Source organism: Dinoponera quadriceps, unplaced genomic scaffold (assembly GCF_001313825.1).
Source record: "Dinoponera quadriceps isolate SergipeBrazil2010 unplaced genomic scaffold, ASM131382v1 scaffold405, whole genome shotgun sequence".
Taxonomy (NCBI): Eukaryota; Metazoa; Arthropoda; class Insecta; order Hymenoptera; family Formicidae; genus Dinoponera; species Dinoponera quadriceps.
In genome coordinates, this window is record NW_014554754.1 from 2,052,285 (window position 1) to 2,067,120 (window position 14,836).

The following is a 14,836-nucleotide window of genomic DNA, read 5'->3' on the forward strand; positions in this document are numbered from 1 at the left end:
TGAAATATGATATGTGCATACACACAACGCGAAGTTCGCCGAAGTTCGCCGAGAGTCATGATCGATTGGTCAGGCCGATGTCGATGGACGATATCGACTGATCGAATTCGAGACCTCGAGATATTTATCGTGGTGCAATAAAACGTTATCCAACTCACGTTGTAAATAATTAAGGCCTGCGCGAATTTATTTCGCCGCAAGTACGTAGAATTGTGATGCCAAAAGCTCGATTATAAAGTCGATTATTAAGAGATTACGAAGCGCTCTCATAGTTTCGCGATGATCGATCTCGTACTAACGATTGTTCCGCCGTGGAATGTACTAATGAGCGAGCGTGAAGATTTTACGCTTGACGAAATGCACTTTTCTGCGTCTCTTTCTTAATCAATCATTGAGCAGTCTTACGAACTACATCGACAAACCCAACGATCAATCGTTTCACTGTGAATGATTCCTGGCCACCTCTCTCAACTAGTGTTAATACACATAATATACACGGACGGCCTCGCGCGTCTCTGATCAAACGTTTTCGGATAAAAAGTTTTAGATGTACACCAGTGACTTTCATATGTTTACGCTATATTGTTTATACTGGGAAGCTATTGTTGCGACTAAAGCCGTATGTAGAGACTCGCCGTCGAGCGCCGAAAGAACGTCCGGACTCGCGTCTTTCTCGCAAGCGACTTACAAGTGCGAGTCGGGTTGCGAGTCGCCAGGCACTCATTTCTCGCGCGAACGACTTCACTCGCGCCGGATTAACATATACCGACGTCTCCGAGGCACCAGTGCCTTCGCTTGTCACTAATGTCCTGGCTAAAAAAAGACAGGGACGGCGAGGGAGATCGGGAACCAGAGGGATGCTTTGTATTCATCGTTCTTCTGCTTCTGAGTCTGCGGTTTTTTATTAGCCTTGGTGCGCCCTGTGCGTTCCTTCGGTCCGAGTGCCGATTTCTCATCTGCGAAACGCACAACAGGATTTCCGTTACTCCGAGCGTTGCTTGATTGAAAACAGAATAAAGAAGGTTGATATCAAATAAAAACACATGTACGGTAACGATGGCAAATAAGAACCTAAGCACAGCACTTGTAGTGCTATATGAACAAATTAAAAGTTCGCATTGAATTTGTATTGAATGATTATTTTAATTTAGTCATATATCAGTACGAGTATTGTGTTTGGGCTCCTATTGATACTTTCTCCCCTTGCTATATGTGCTTTTTGATTAGCTGTTATTTTATTATTATAATTTATTATTGTACAGTAACCAAACACACACACACACACACACACACACACACAAAATTATCTATAATTTATACATATATGTGCGTATATGTTTAGAAATATGTATAAAATTGATAATAGGAGGCCGCTCTATTGTGTTATCGTCGTCCGAAGCTTCGACGAGGTACAATTAGACGTACTGAGACTGTAATTGACGTGACGTACAAACAAATCACGTTCGCGCGTGTTTTTCGCGTATGTCGTACTGGTGTTGAACGAAAGTCACGCGAAATAACATTTTTAAATATCGCACGTAATGATCAAAATATTCACATTTCTGATTTCGATCCTATCGATTCGTTGCAATTGTGATAAATCGAGAATAATCTAATGACGTCCAGTTTAAACCTGAAAAATATTCTCTCTTAATGTGTCGACATCGTCTCAATTATGATTATTACGTTGGACGTCAGTCACTCGGTAGAAATGACGACAGCCAGCAGTATGGTTGTTGTGCTGTTATATTGTGAGCGCAAGACAAATAACGTGTTAACAATCGTGTATACGCAAACTCGCGATTATTTATAATATCTTTCTTAATAGTGCGCGACGTAATACTCTTCTCTAGAATGTTGGGCGTTAGATAATATATTTGATGCACGATTGAAAAAGTCAAGATCAAGATTGGTACCATCAAAGGAAGCTCGACCTTCTACGTGGCGCGAACGCGAAAAACATTTACCGGCTGCCGTCGTGCGTTAAAACGGGACGGTATCCCGAATCTTGACAAGAAATTTATAATTACGGTTACATGAAATATAAAATATACGTATGTGTATCATATATACATACACATATATATATATATATATATATATATATATGTCGTGATGTCGAAAGTCCAAACTCGATTGTTAAGAGTACAAAATGCTTTCATAGCTTTATAATAAACGATCTCGTACGAACAATATTGTTTTGTTCTGGAATACCCTGTATAATAAGCGAGCGTAAAGATTTTACATTTAACGAAATGCACTTTTATACATCTTCCTTTATAATTCATAGTAATATTTAGTAGTCTTATGAATTGTATCAACAAATTCAGCGATAACAATGTAACGTATAATACAAATGATTCGTTAATGTAAAACTAAAAGATATATTTGAATATTTTGGAAATATTCGAACAATTATATTACAACTAACAATTGAGTATAATGTCGCCTTAAATAGTTTTCTTTTCTTCAGATACTGCAAATACGTATTGAAAGGTCAAATCTAATTGTGCCCTAATAACCTTTATCATTTCATTGTTACGTCTATTACATGTATTACAATAATCTTTTAATAAGATGGTATTCTCATTCGAGAGATCCAAGAAATACTCAATGAGAAATAAATTCTTTTTTCAAAGATTGTCATTTCGTCAAATTCGATTTTTTAAATTTAGTTCTAGTTCCAATAACCACACTTTTCTTGAATAAGAAGTTTTAATTATTTGTTTCCGATGTCAGGGAGAGCGACTATTTATCCCATCGTCCCAATGCATCTTTTTTGCAGATTTTTAGTGACCAGCGTATAACGGGAGAAAAAGCAGTATTTTTAACATTTAAAAAATGTTACAATATTATTACTATAGTAATTATTAATATATTAATATAATAATAAATAATACAAAGGGGTGTACAAAGTTTGACATTAGTTGGTCTTTATGTCTTTATGTTTTTCTATAAAAAAATCTCGAAAAAAAACTTTTTTACGATCTTTCTGATAAGAATACCCTCTTAATAATCAAAACTTATCATATATGTACGTCATTGAGTATTTCTTCCATTCATTAACTTGTATGAAACAGCGTAATGATACATCAGTTAACGTAAATGAACATACTATTGCTAATGAACGTGTTATTTTACGTTTTCTGTCTTTTTGCGTATATCTATGACATCCTGTGATACGTATACAAGAATGAGTTGATTACATATAATCGACTCATAATTTCGCATTCTGCTTTGATTCAGCGTCGCAATTTTAATGTCCTGAAACCTTCACTTTTCTCACCTCAATTAACCGTTCGATCGAAACGATAACGAAAAATATCGATTTTAGCGTACTTCTCACCATATCTCCGAATAGCAAAGTAGGGATATTTCTCCAGCAAAAAGAGCGAGAGTCGCATCAGACTATTGTACATCGCGCGGAAAAACGAAGACCACCAAGCAGTAGGTCGCAACAGGTACTTCAGTACAAAGCACTGCATATGGAACAAATACCAACTGAAAAACGGCATGTTCGAGGTATCTGCAAACAATATATCGTCGTTACTCAAAGTATACGATATACGGAATAAAACCCAAAATATCGCATCTCCCATAAATACTTATTCGGATTCGTTATTTCCTACATTCAGAATCAAAAGCATTTACTTGTTGATCGCAAAAATCGGATAAACAAATATACAAAGCGATTGAAAAGATATATTTGTATTTTCTACTATGTTAATTTTTCCCTAAGCCCGATGAAACGTCTGTTCGTTACGAAAAATTCCGAGAAAGCGTTACCGATTACAATGGAGTGATTGTTGTTGGTCGCAGATTGAGAGGCCAGTTGATACGTGAACGTGATGAACGCTTGCGAATCGATGGCGAAATTGATAGTCCAGAGGCTCTCCAGCATCACCTGACCCATCGAGTCGAAGTGTTCGTTTTTCTTTGTCAGAGCTGGTAGGAATACCTCGTCCAATATCCTTTGGCAAAGAGCGCGCGCTTCCTCGGCTGTTCCCGAGCAAAGATTGAATCTGGAAGAGTATATATTTGCAAATCGCACAAACTCATGAATTGTGCAACAATGTGCTGCGTGTCGTCGTATAACAATGAATCAGGATGTTTCCTTTCTCTCTTTCCTATTAGAATCGTAAGATCGCTATGCGAGTTCTCAGAAAAATTTTAAATATTATCTCCAATATTATTACTATTATATATATAACTTTATGCACAATATTCACGTTTATCATGTAATCCATGTATCAACTGACGTATCGCGATGTGTTCATAATAATTGATAAGATATCGAAAAATAAGAAGCAAAATTCTACGATGTGCAATCGTCATGCAACAAAGTACAAAAGAAGGAAATAGAGATTACGAACTCCTCCTTCATCCCGAGCATGCTCCCGATGACCCTCCAGACGTGAACCAAGCCCTCCATTTCCTCACGAGTGGTCTGGATGCCCAGTTTCTCGCTGCTGACCATAATATACCCGATGAATCCGAACTGAGCGAGCGACATATCCAGTTGCGTTGGTCGATGTAAACCAGCCTCGGTGCCTCTTCTGAATGCGATACAATGCTTCTTCCGTACGATCTTCAAAGACTCCACAAATCTACAACGAGAGGTAAAACTAAATGTGAGTCATCAGTAACTCGGTACAAAATGCAACAATGGAGGTGAAGATCAGTAGAAATATTCCAAACGTAACCTATTCTCTATCAGCTATCTTTCTTTCTTTCTGGTACTCGTAATAAGATTTTATATTTAAAACTATCTTAAATACATATTTGGACGCTGTATCACTCATTTCACTGGCTACGAAACATTTGAAGATGAACTTAAGACCGTTTTAAATATACGATTTGCCTATAAATACCGATCTTAAATTAGCTATTTAAATTAATGAATAATTCATTATCGTTTCAAAGATACCGCCGGCAATGCAACTGTAATAGAAATTGCATCATATTTACTGCCTAAAATTTTACTTACTCCTCAGATTTTATAGGATCTTTTTCGAGCCAGACGAGCGTGTGGAGGATCGTCATCGCGTACCTGCGATAAGCCAAGCAAGGAATACCGCTTTGTTTGGTGAACATAACTATATCCAATATGCTTCTAACAGATAAGAGAGACACCAGGCCGGACAGTTTCGCAATCATCATCGAGAACACATTGTTATAGAAAGCTCGTTGGCCGAGCTGAAATTTTCTCTCGTCATAATATAGTGGTAATTCCGGTTTCACCCATTCGAAATCCATTGGAATCTTTGGACCTTCCTCCAAGATCACTCGCATACGTTTTTCCACCACATCTGTAAATGCATCGAATTATATGTTTATACGTTAATCAAATTTTTTCCAACGATTCAGCAAGAATGTAATAGTGAATTGTAATAATTCGCTAAATAATTTCCTGATATTACGTTTTTATTTTTTTAATTTTATACTATAATATAATGTAATATTATTATATTGTGATAGTATTATTATATTGCGATAGTTTGTATATTTCTTTAGAAATTTCTTTAATGCGTTCTCCGTTGAAACTGACGAAAATTTCACGGTGGCGCATCGCACGTTGCAAGTTGCTTATTATTTTGTCGCAAAATAAACGAAATCACTAATATCTCGACTTTCAAAGTTTTCCTCGGCTCCTCAAGATTACTTTACATTCACACGATGGTACCTATTACATAGAATAATCGGGAAGTTCCCGTGTCGCGTTCGGCCGGAACAAAGGACGCGCATAACAATGTAGCGTGGGTGATCGTACGAGTCGATCGGACGTGTACTACGTGTCGCATGTAAAAACGTCAGAAGCGACGTTAACATCTGTATCTACAGCGCACGTGAGAAAAATTCGGCAAACGGGAGCTCGGAAGTCCCAACGACGACCTGACACGATACACGTACTGATTACGTATGACCGAACACCATTGCTCGTTTACAGCGATCGAGAATACCACGATGCGCTCACGTAATAAGTTCACAATTTCGATCGCCTCTCGCATGTTAATTATTAATGTTGCTCATCACGTATATAATAATTATCGTGTATGTAAAAGTATTATATACCACGTTTCCTTTTATTTTTACCGGTATGACTATTCCATCTTCGTTGAGATTGCGATAAATAACGATGGCATACGAATTTTCTACAGGTTTAAAGATCGGGCCGATTTTGCATCCGTTATGTCATGCGTTACGCCTGGCAAATATTTGACGATGAAACGACTCGATAACTGCTTTCGCTATATGTGTGACCCAACGCACATAAAGAATTCGCGCGAGATTTCAACACAGGGAGCTGTGGCAACCGCAGGTCGTATATGTAGCGGAGAGGATTGGAATCGCGTGCAGCACGTATAAAATGTATTAACCAAATTAAATTTTTAATTTATTGTATTTCATTTACTTCATCAAATTTACGTCAAGTAAAACATCTGAATCTAAACTTCTGGCCACAACGAAATTTAATATTGCACTCGAAAGTTTCACATTTGGAAGCAATTGGAAGAAAACTGCACTCTCATAGAATCCGTAATTTAAAACTATCACGATTTAAGCGCGAGTAACTCGTTCACTTTTTATATAACTTTTAACCCAAAAGTTAATTTCGTTTATTGCGTAACCCATAATTTTTAACCCAAAAGTTAATTTCGTTTATTGCAGTTTTAATAAGATATATACTGGAACTATAAAATTTGCATATCAAATTAGGAAATTAATTCAGTATTTATTCGGTTTATTCAGTTATTACTCGGAAATTAATGCTTTCCGATTCAATTAGCAAAGAATTATATATTCTAATTCAAATTTAATAAGAAAGCGCATAAGTAATAACGTAATAGTTATGAAAACTTGTGAAGCAACGAGAAATATAGGTGAATGTAAGTCGAGGTCACTCTACTCCAACACTTTCATTGAGCGTTGCGTGTTAGCGCGCGATGCGAATGAAAAAGTAAAGTTTTTCTAGGTTTTTCTTTTGCTACTTTCAGTCGTCTAATACTCACCTTGAAAAATCGATAAATAAGCGAACATATATATTAAATATATATTAAACCATATATATTTTTCGTAAATCCTTTAACTATCGTTTACTTTTCTTCGTAATAAACAAATATTTCGCAAAGTCGAGTAAGATCTGACCTGAAATGATTTCGAAATCGCCCTAACTACTTCGAATATAACAATATCTTTCTATAAATTTGAATCTGAACATAATTAACTCAAACCGTCTGTGAATAATTGAGAAAAACAATATATTGGAAATTCTTTATTATCGCGTGGAAACATATTGTCGAAATTTAAACGATTATATATAATGTGTATGTAAAATATATATGAAATATATCTCGTATCTTTACTCTTAAAGAGAAGTCCTATTCCTGAGTTATATAATGTTTCACTCATCGGGATGTATAAATAGAAACGTACTAACATGACGGAATATTAACAGGTCTCTCTCTCAATGGTTTCAACTGGGCCTGACACGAGAACACGATGTAAACCTTTTTCTTCCTTCTTTTGAAATCTTTTTATTTTCAAATATTCCGAAACATAAATACTAAATGAGCACGAACGTGACATAGTAGATGGCACACAAGTCTGCTTATACCAGAAGTCCCGGGTTCATTTTCCCGACAAAACCAAAATATTTTCACACACTCCTGTCTCTTCTCCGATGGTCTGGCAAGCTATTGAAGAGTATCTTTGTCACGAAAACCTCAACTGCCGTTCGGAATCGGCGTTAAATTGTAGGTCCTATATACTTGTGTATAATTTGCATAAACACATCACAAGCATATGCGAGAAAAAGGTAGGCCCAAGCCCTACAAAACTGTAGCGCCAAGGACGATAATAAATATTAAATACTCCTACATCATTTTCTCTATTTCAATCTGTAAATATCACAGAATTTAATCATTCAAATAGTCACGCTGGACAGCACAACGCATTGCTTTTATTGTTTCTTTTGACGATGTTTCATTCAACTGAAATATGAATATAATCCTATATAACAATTAGTTTTAACAGCTTGCGCTAAATAGCATTATGTTACATAGAAGCAATTTTGCGGAGATCATTAGGATTATTGCCAGTATCTCTCTCTTACCTAGCATTAATATCAGAAATAACTTTTTGTTCTTTATTTATATTATTTATAATATGTATTAACTTTAAATATATTAGTTTAAGTACAATTCTGTCTGAAATTCTGATAAGAAGAATGTTATAATTAAGAATTAAAAAAATTAATTATTATTAAAAAATGATATTGCAAAAAACAAGGCCAATAGTTGTAATTGTTAATTTTTTTAATTTACCGATCACTTTAGGTACTGCTAAAAAAAAGATTATAAATATCTTCAAATATTAATAAAAAAATTGTATAATAATATATTCGACATATAATATATTCACGTGAAAGAAGCACTACCGAAATTTATTCTCGAGAGTTGTCCTTAAAATGTACATATTATTGGAAAAACTGAAAAATTCCCAAAGGCTAAGTTTCTATTTGAACGAAATAACACTCATAAAACCTAATCATGACGAGTTAAACCAAAATGATTTTCCGCACGGATGATTTAAAAGGAATTTGTCCGACAAGTATTATCGCTTGATTTGAGAAATGCACTTATTAGATGCTTACAAAAAGTCGCAAATAAATCGATTACCTCCAAAGATAAGTTTTTTATCAGTCCAGGATCAAGTTTTTGCCCGAAGGACAAAGCAAGGACAGCAAAAGGTTATTAATAGCAATGGCCAATACTTTAATTAAAATATTATATGTCGTCTCATTGTTATTAATAAATAAAAATGGTCTTAATATCGCACAAATTTTTGCGAACTAATAATACACAAAACAACTTACTATTCAAGCCGACGTTGTTCGTTAATTTCTCGGCCATCCTCGCTGTGGTGGTTATAGAGTAGAAAAGGTATGATGCCGGTCCGTCCAATTACGAGCGCAATAGTTCGATTGAGACAAGTGCACCGGCGAGACGCTCTCGTTATTATTTCTTGCGAAATCCCAAATGGAATCTCCTCGCAACTCGAGAAGTGCCTCCTCCTCAGCTCTCCATCATACTGAACATACAGTCTTGCAGCAAAGGAGCAGTCGGTTTCCAGAGCGTCTTCTGGAGAAAGGGGGCCCCTATCCGCATCCATTACCTTTCTCTCCCTTCCAGTACTCCTGCAGCTACTATACGTACAAATAAGTACAGGCGATTCCTGCCGCCGTATGCAGGTGGATCTTCAACACGACGAACTCGGCCGATTCCTCGTGGACGATGAAAGAGACGTGTTGCTATTCTCTTTCTCTCTTTCTCCCTCTATTTTTTTTAATTTCTAAAATTATTAATTTTTCTATTTTCGCCGTTCAAATTCATATGACGTAGCACTTACAATATATTATTTCTTTTTATATTCAGTACTTTCATTTTAAGCCACCATTCGCATCATTACAGACAATTACACTATATGTATATTTTTTTGCGATTACACTTACGTTGCTCCTTGTAACACGTAACTTTACATGCTGTTTGCAACAATTCACGAAATTCGCAAATTACGAAGATCGGCATCTCTCTCATTCTCTATCCGCAGCAACACAAATCCAATACTCGCGGACGTGTCAAAAGTTAAGATTAAAGGTTCAATTATTCCCTTTCATAAGCGGGGTCTACAATGATAATCGAAGGCGTAAGACTTAAGAAACTGGCCAATCACAGATTATTCTCTTTATATTCAACTGATAGGTTAATTTCTTAGGGCTTAAATTCCCATTATAGACTCCGCTTTGCATCGTACCTCGCGAGTGCGAGAGGGAAGAGACGGTCTAATTTGTTGGAATTTCGCCACTTCCCGATCATTTACATTAGCATTGTTGTTACGCGCTGCAACGTGACCCGCGCACAAACAGCCGTAAGTTGCACATTACATAACGCTCGTCCGAATTCGTTTTCGAATGTGTTGCGAGAAGTCCGGAGCGACGCGCGATGCCGCGCGCACAACTTTCACGTCGAGAAACGCGTCGCATCGAAAAATCGGCGAGATTAGATTAACGAAGGCGGAAGATGCGACAGATTTCGCATCAAAGCACCGGGGTTCGCGCGAATTCGCGACACTCTCGCACGACGATCGTCGATGTTTCCGCGAAAATTGGCCACGACATTTCCGGGAGGGGAAAACTTTCATCGGCTAAATTTTCGCGACCGGTGCAACGATTCGCCCGCGAATTATCGTTTGTCATCGGAAAGGCGCGCGTCACTATCGCAAATTGCACGAGCCGACAGGTGGACAACGGAAATTCAACTGCACCGCGCGGAATAGACGGCGCGCGTTCGCCGGAGAGTGAGAGTAATCGTCGTCGTCTTCGCCGCCGCTCATTTGGCGGGAAAAGAAAGTTTCCCTCCTTCGCTCGTTTCGTGCTCCTATATTAGATATTAAAAAGCGCCGAAATCTTACGTCGCAGCGAGGCAACGGTGAAAGTATCATCGGTCGCAATCTTGAATTTTGCCCGTCGCCGCATTTCGACTATCGCGTCAACTGTTCGCTACTCATCCCGAAAATTTGTTGATCATCTCGGTGGAAAACTCGAGTGCATATTCGGAAATAATGTTAGTCTACGCGTATTGTTACGTATTGTTGTATTATCAATTTTTGACGTAGAGGAGAAAGTGGCATTATGGTCCTCTTAATATCTCTGCTATCACGTGGCGAATTCTAACGATTATTAATAGAATCATTTATTTAGCAGCCCGCTGTTACGCGGCGAAGCCAATATACAATTTTATATATTTGTTATAACGCATTTCTTACTTTCGAGCATTTCGAAACATTTTCAAGGTGCACATTAGCAATTACACATACTTCCTCATTCCTTTTACGACTCCTGACTATTCACGACTGTCCTTGTTTAATGACGTGAGAAGCGAGGGAACACATGCCAAGAATTTTGCCGTTACACGTTCAAATAAAAAGACGTGCCCACAAAATGACATTCGAGATCGATTCGGCACGCTTGTAAAATAATCCGAACACTTTCCTCTTACTCCATTAATAAACATGAATTATCGTAAAATAATCGTAAAATTGACATTGACACAATCACGAGGTAAGACGTTAGAAAGTAAGGGTGTGTGTCAAGTTGATTTTATATACGTTGCATATATATTATTCATGCAGACATGCCTGATTGATTAAATGAGCCACTGTTCCCTTCCCTCAATGCACCTTGATTGAGGAAATATGCATAATAATCTATAACCACGGATAATATACACATAAAAAACAATGTGACTTATTACGATTAGTTCGACTGATAAGATTTATTGTAAATGCGATCTCACGCGAACGCTTTATCTCATGTCAAGTGGGACACGGTGACAATGATGATACTGCCAGACAGACTTTGGAAAAACCATGTATTATAGAATAATAATAGATTACAATGTGTTCTCATGGTAATAATGATATAATAAACCATAATATACCTGACAATAATAATAAGATTCTAAAATAACACTGAATACTGAATACATATTATTAACAATAATGAGAGGATGGGCGGCGTCGGGATAGTTTTGGCAGAGGAAGGGGCCAAGCCGCTATCGGACTGCGATTAAAAAGGAAACTAACGTAATTTTACGATTACGCCGATAAAACCGATGGAATCCTCGTCAGCATCCGAACGTGTCGCGCTTTCGACACTTTCAAAGCGGAAACGCGAATAATCACGGTGTTACGGTATCGTTAATAAAAATTCGCGCTCAGTAATTCACGTTTTACCCGTTTAAATATAAATTTCGCATTAAACGTCGATCAACACACTAAGCACCGTGTGTATCGAAATAAAAAAGAAAAAGGAAGAAAGAAAAAATAAATTAAGCAACGTAATTAATCAAATCACGGATGGAATCGTCACTGAAAACGTCCCTCTTCCGTTGATCGTTGAGAATAGATTTTCGCATCCCGCGAAAATGACGATCGATTCGCGTCAAGTGATCAATTAATTCCAAATTCATTTTTGTTATTCTAATTATTCTACTTCAAGACAAGTCTCAAGTCACTAATTCTCAAATCAGGAATTCATTGTATCTGATAAATCCGCGAACTTGTGTTTTCTCGTCAATCCGCAGTTTCTCGTGCCCACGTGTCATTCATGATTTTCTAGAATGTAAAAATTACGCAGAAATTATGCAGGCAAAACACCACGATTCTTAAACTTGTCGCAATATAATTTCACCGTGACTACCTACCGGTTATCGATCACAACGCTTAGTATGTTAATCTCAAATAACATTCAAATTAATATTTGCAGTATTCGCAAATGAGACCGATATCACGAAAATTATAACAGACTTACGTCTACATCGTTTCCACGAATATTCTCGGCCAATCGTAACATCGCGACCGTAAAATCGTTTGCCGAAAGTAATAAAATAGAGAATTCTTCGCGTCCCCTTAATGCGGCACGTTTTATCAATAATTGCACGCGTTGTCTCTCTTTCTCTCTCTCTCTCTCTATCTCTCTCTCTCCTTATGTCTTCGTCTTTCTCTTTGCGGATTGGTCCTCTCCGTGCATTGTACATAAACAACTACTCGCGAGCTGAGATCTTAACGTTACTAACGAAGCACCTCGAATACACTGAACAAATATGACTAACATGGCTGGTCCGGAAATAAAATTCAAGGAGTGGCGGTTTCTCTCCGGCTTAAAATGGGGTTCACATGTTCACAGGTATATCTTAAAATATCGAAGCATGCGACGAGGATCACGATAAAAGTGCGGCTCGCAAAATCTCAACGGTTGGAAAGAGTCCGCGGAAAATAGTCCGAATCGCGCGCATCTCTTAAAACTATTAGGCTCGAAAAACACATGCGGAATACCCGAAGGACAGTGAAATCGCTCATAGGCGATTTCACCTGTAAAAATGCCGTTTCCAAACATCTACATACGTTCCTACGTTGACACGTATATATTTGTATAGACGACGGTCAAAGCACTCCCTTAATTTTAGTTTTCCCTTCTTTCTTCCCTTTCCCTTTTACACGTATAATAAAGACTAGCAGCGATTATTTCTTAAAAGTGACACTTAGAAGGATATATTTGCGCGTGCGCAGTGCGATTCGATCGTAATTTGTCGGAAATTAAAGACGCACGTGAAAGGAGGCGGCTCAATTTCGGGTAATCGCTTCACAAAAGGCGAGAATGACGCGCACGATTATACGACATAATAACGATTCTGTTGTCATTTACGTTATATAAAACACTTCCTTCGTCGTCCGTAAAAAAATAATATATTCAGCTCCCGCGTGGGTGATCTCGCAATTCCTAAACATTCTCTCTCTCTCTCTCTCTCGACAGGGATTCGCGCGCGTTACGAAGTATAAAAATATATATATTCAACGAAGTCGATTCCTTTTTTCACCAGCAGACCGGAGACCTAAGACAGCCAATCGTTACCTAATTACGCACGATCCGTAGCGATCGGCGCGATTCAAACCGACTCTTTCCAACCATTTCGATTTAAAAATGGCAGCTTTGTCCGCCGCTCCTACCGTGGCAGCGATCATGAAATCCGTCAGCGTACACTCGGCGTTATTGCTGTTGTTTAATTACCTCCCCCGATTCAGGCAGGTCCGGATTCAAGCTTGCTGCCTCGTCTGAATGTCCACGTGCCTCTATCGAGAGGTTCATCAATTTCATTTCTTTACTTTCGGCACATCCGACACATTTTACTACAACGCGTCCTTATTTTGTCAATATTGCGTTTAAATCTCCTTTTAATTGAGACCGGCCCGTTCAGCCCGAAGTTGCCTAAATCGGAACAACTGGTAGTCGCCACGGACGCCTTGTGTACACACGTCTACATCGGAGGCCAAATACTATTTTCACGCTTAGAAGACCGTTTCACTAGCATTAGGAATATCGGTGACTGCTTAACGCGTTTAAACATTAGAATTCTTTAAGACTGTCCTGCTCCCTTTTTCGCTCTCCTCTTTTCCCTCTTTTCTTTTTCTCTTTTTCTCTTGTTCAGCTCTCAGGGACAAGTCGCCGATGCGTGGTGCGTTTGGACGTTGCTTAATATAGTATAAATAGGAAAATAATTGTGCGCGACCCAGTCGCTCGAGACCGATCGGGAGCCAATCAGGCGATTATGCCACGTGATAATTGACCGATTAGTCCCGACCAGGCTGTATACACATGCGCGAACTCTCTTCTTAGGCTGATAAAAACTGGCAGATTATTATTCAACCAAGGGGCGCATTTTCACAGTCGCTAGTTTTATGTTTATGTGTCTGTGTGTATGTATAGTTCGTAAATCTGTACGTTTTCCCGGCTAAAACGTTAAACGGTGGATTCCTTCTCCCGCGAATCGCGTGATTTCGCATTCTGAGTATTTGATGCGTCGCAGAAGATCGCTCGATCGAACTGAAACACGGGATGGCGGAGTATCGTAGCAGGAATTGAGACGCTACCGCGAAAGACAGAAGCGGTTTCGTGTGAACGCGGCCGGCGGGTCGTGTCCTTTTTGCCTTCCTAAAAAAAAGAACAAAATAGGTAGTCACGAAATGCAAAATAACGTACAAACTCACGTTTTTTGTTTTCTTTTTTTTTTCGCTTCGTTCGTTTTGATCTCGCTGGACTTTCGGCCGTAGCGACAATGCAAGTTCACAAGGTGACGATCTCGCTGAGGCCGTACGTGAAAGGAGAAGCTTTATCACTTGTCAAGGTTTCAAAAGGAAACTTCTCCGATTGCTTTGTATAGGAAGATAAGTACGAGGTGTGATCGACTGACTGTTACATATTCTACTGTGTGAAATGCTT

The 14,836-nt window shown here is 38.2% G+C and overlaps 1 protein-coding gene across 1 annotated transcript; it reads right to left on the reverse strand.

The window, feature by feature from the left end:
- Positions 1-3,287: 3,287 nt before the first annotated feature.
- LOC106741283 lies at positions 3,288-8,912 on the reverse strand. Its single transcript, XM_014613094.1, has 5 exons — positions 8,876-8,912; positions 4,988-5,309; positions 4,374-4,607; positions 3,787-4,022; positions 3,288-3,526 (listed from the first exon to the last, which is right to left on the reverse strand). Exons 1-5 carry the CDS (start codon positions 8,910-8,912, stop codon positions 3,288-3,290), a joined length of 1,068 nt encoding a protein of 355 aa, XP_014468580.1.
- Between the last annotated feature and the right edge of the window lie 5,924 nt (positions 8,913-14,836).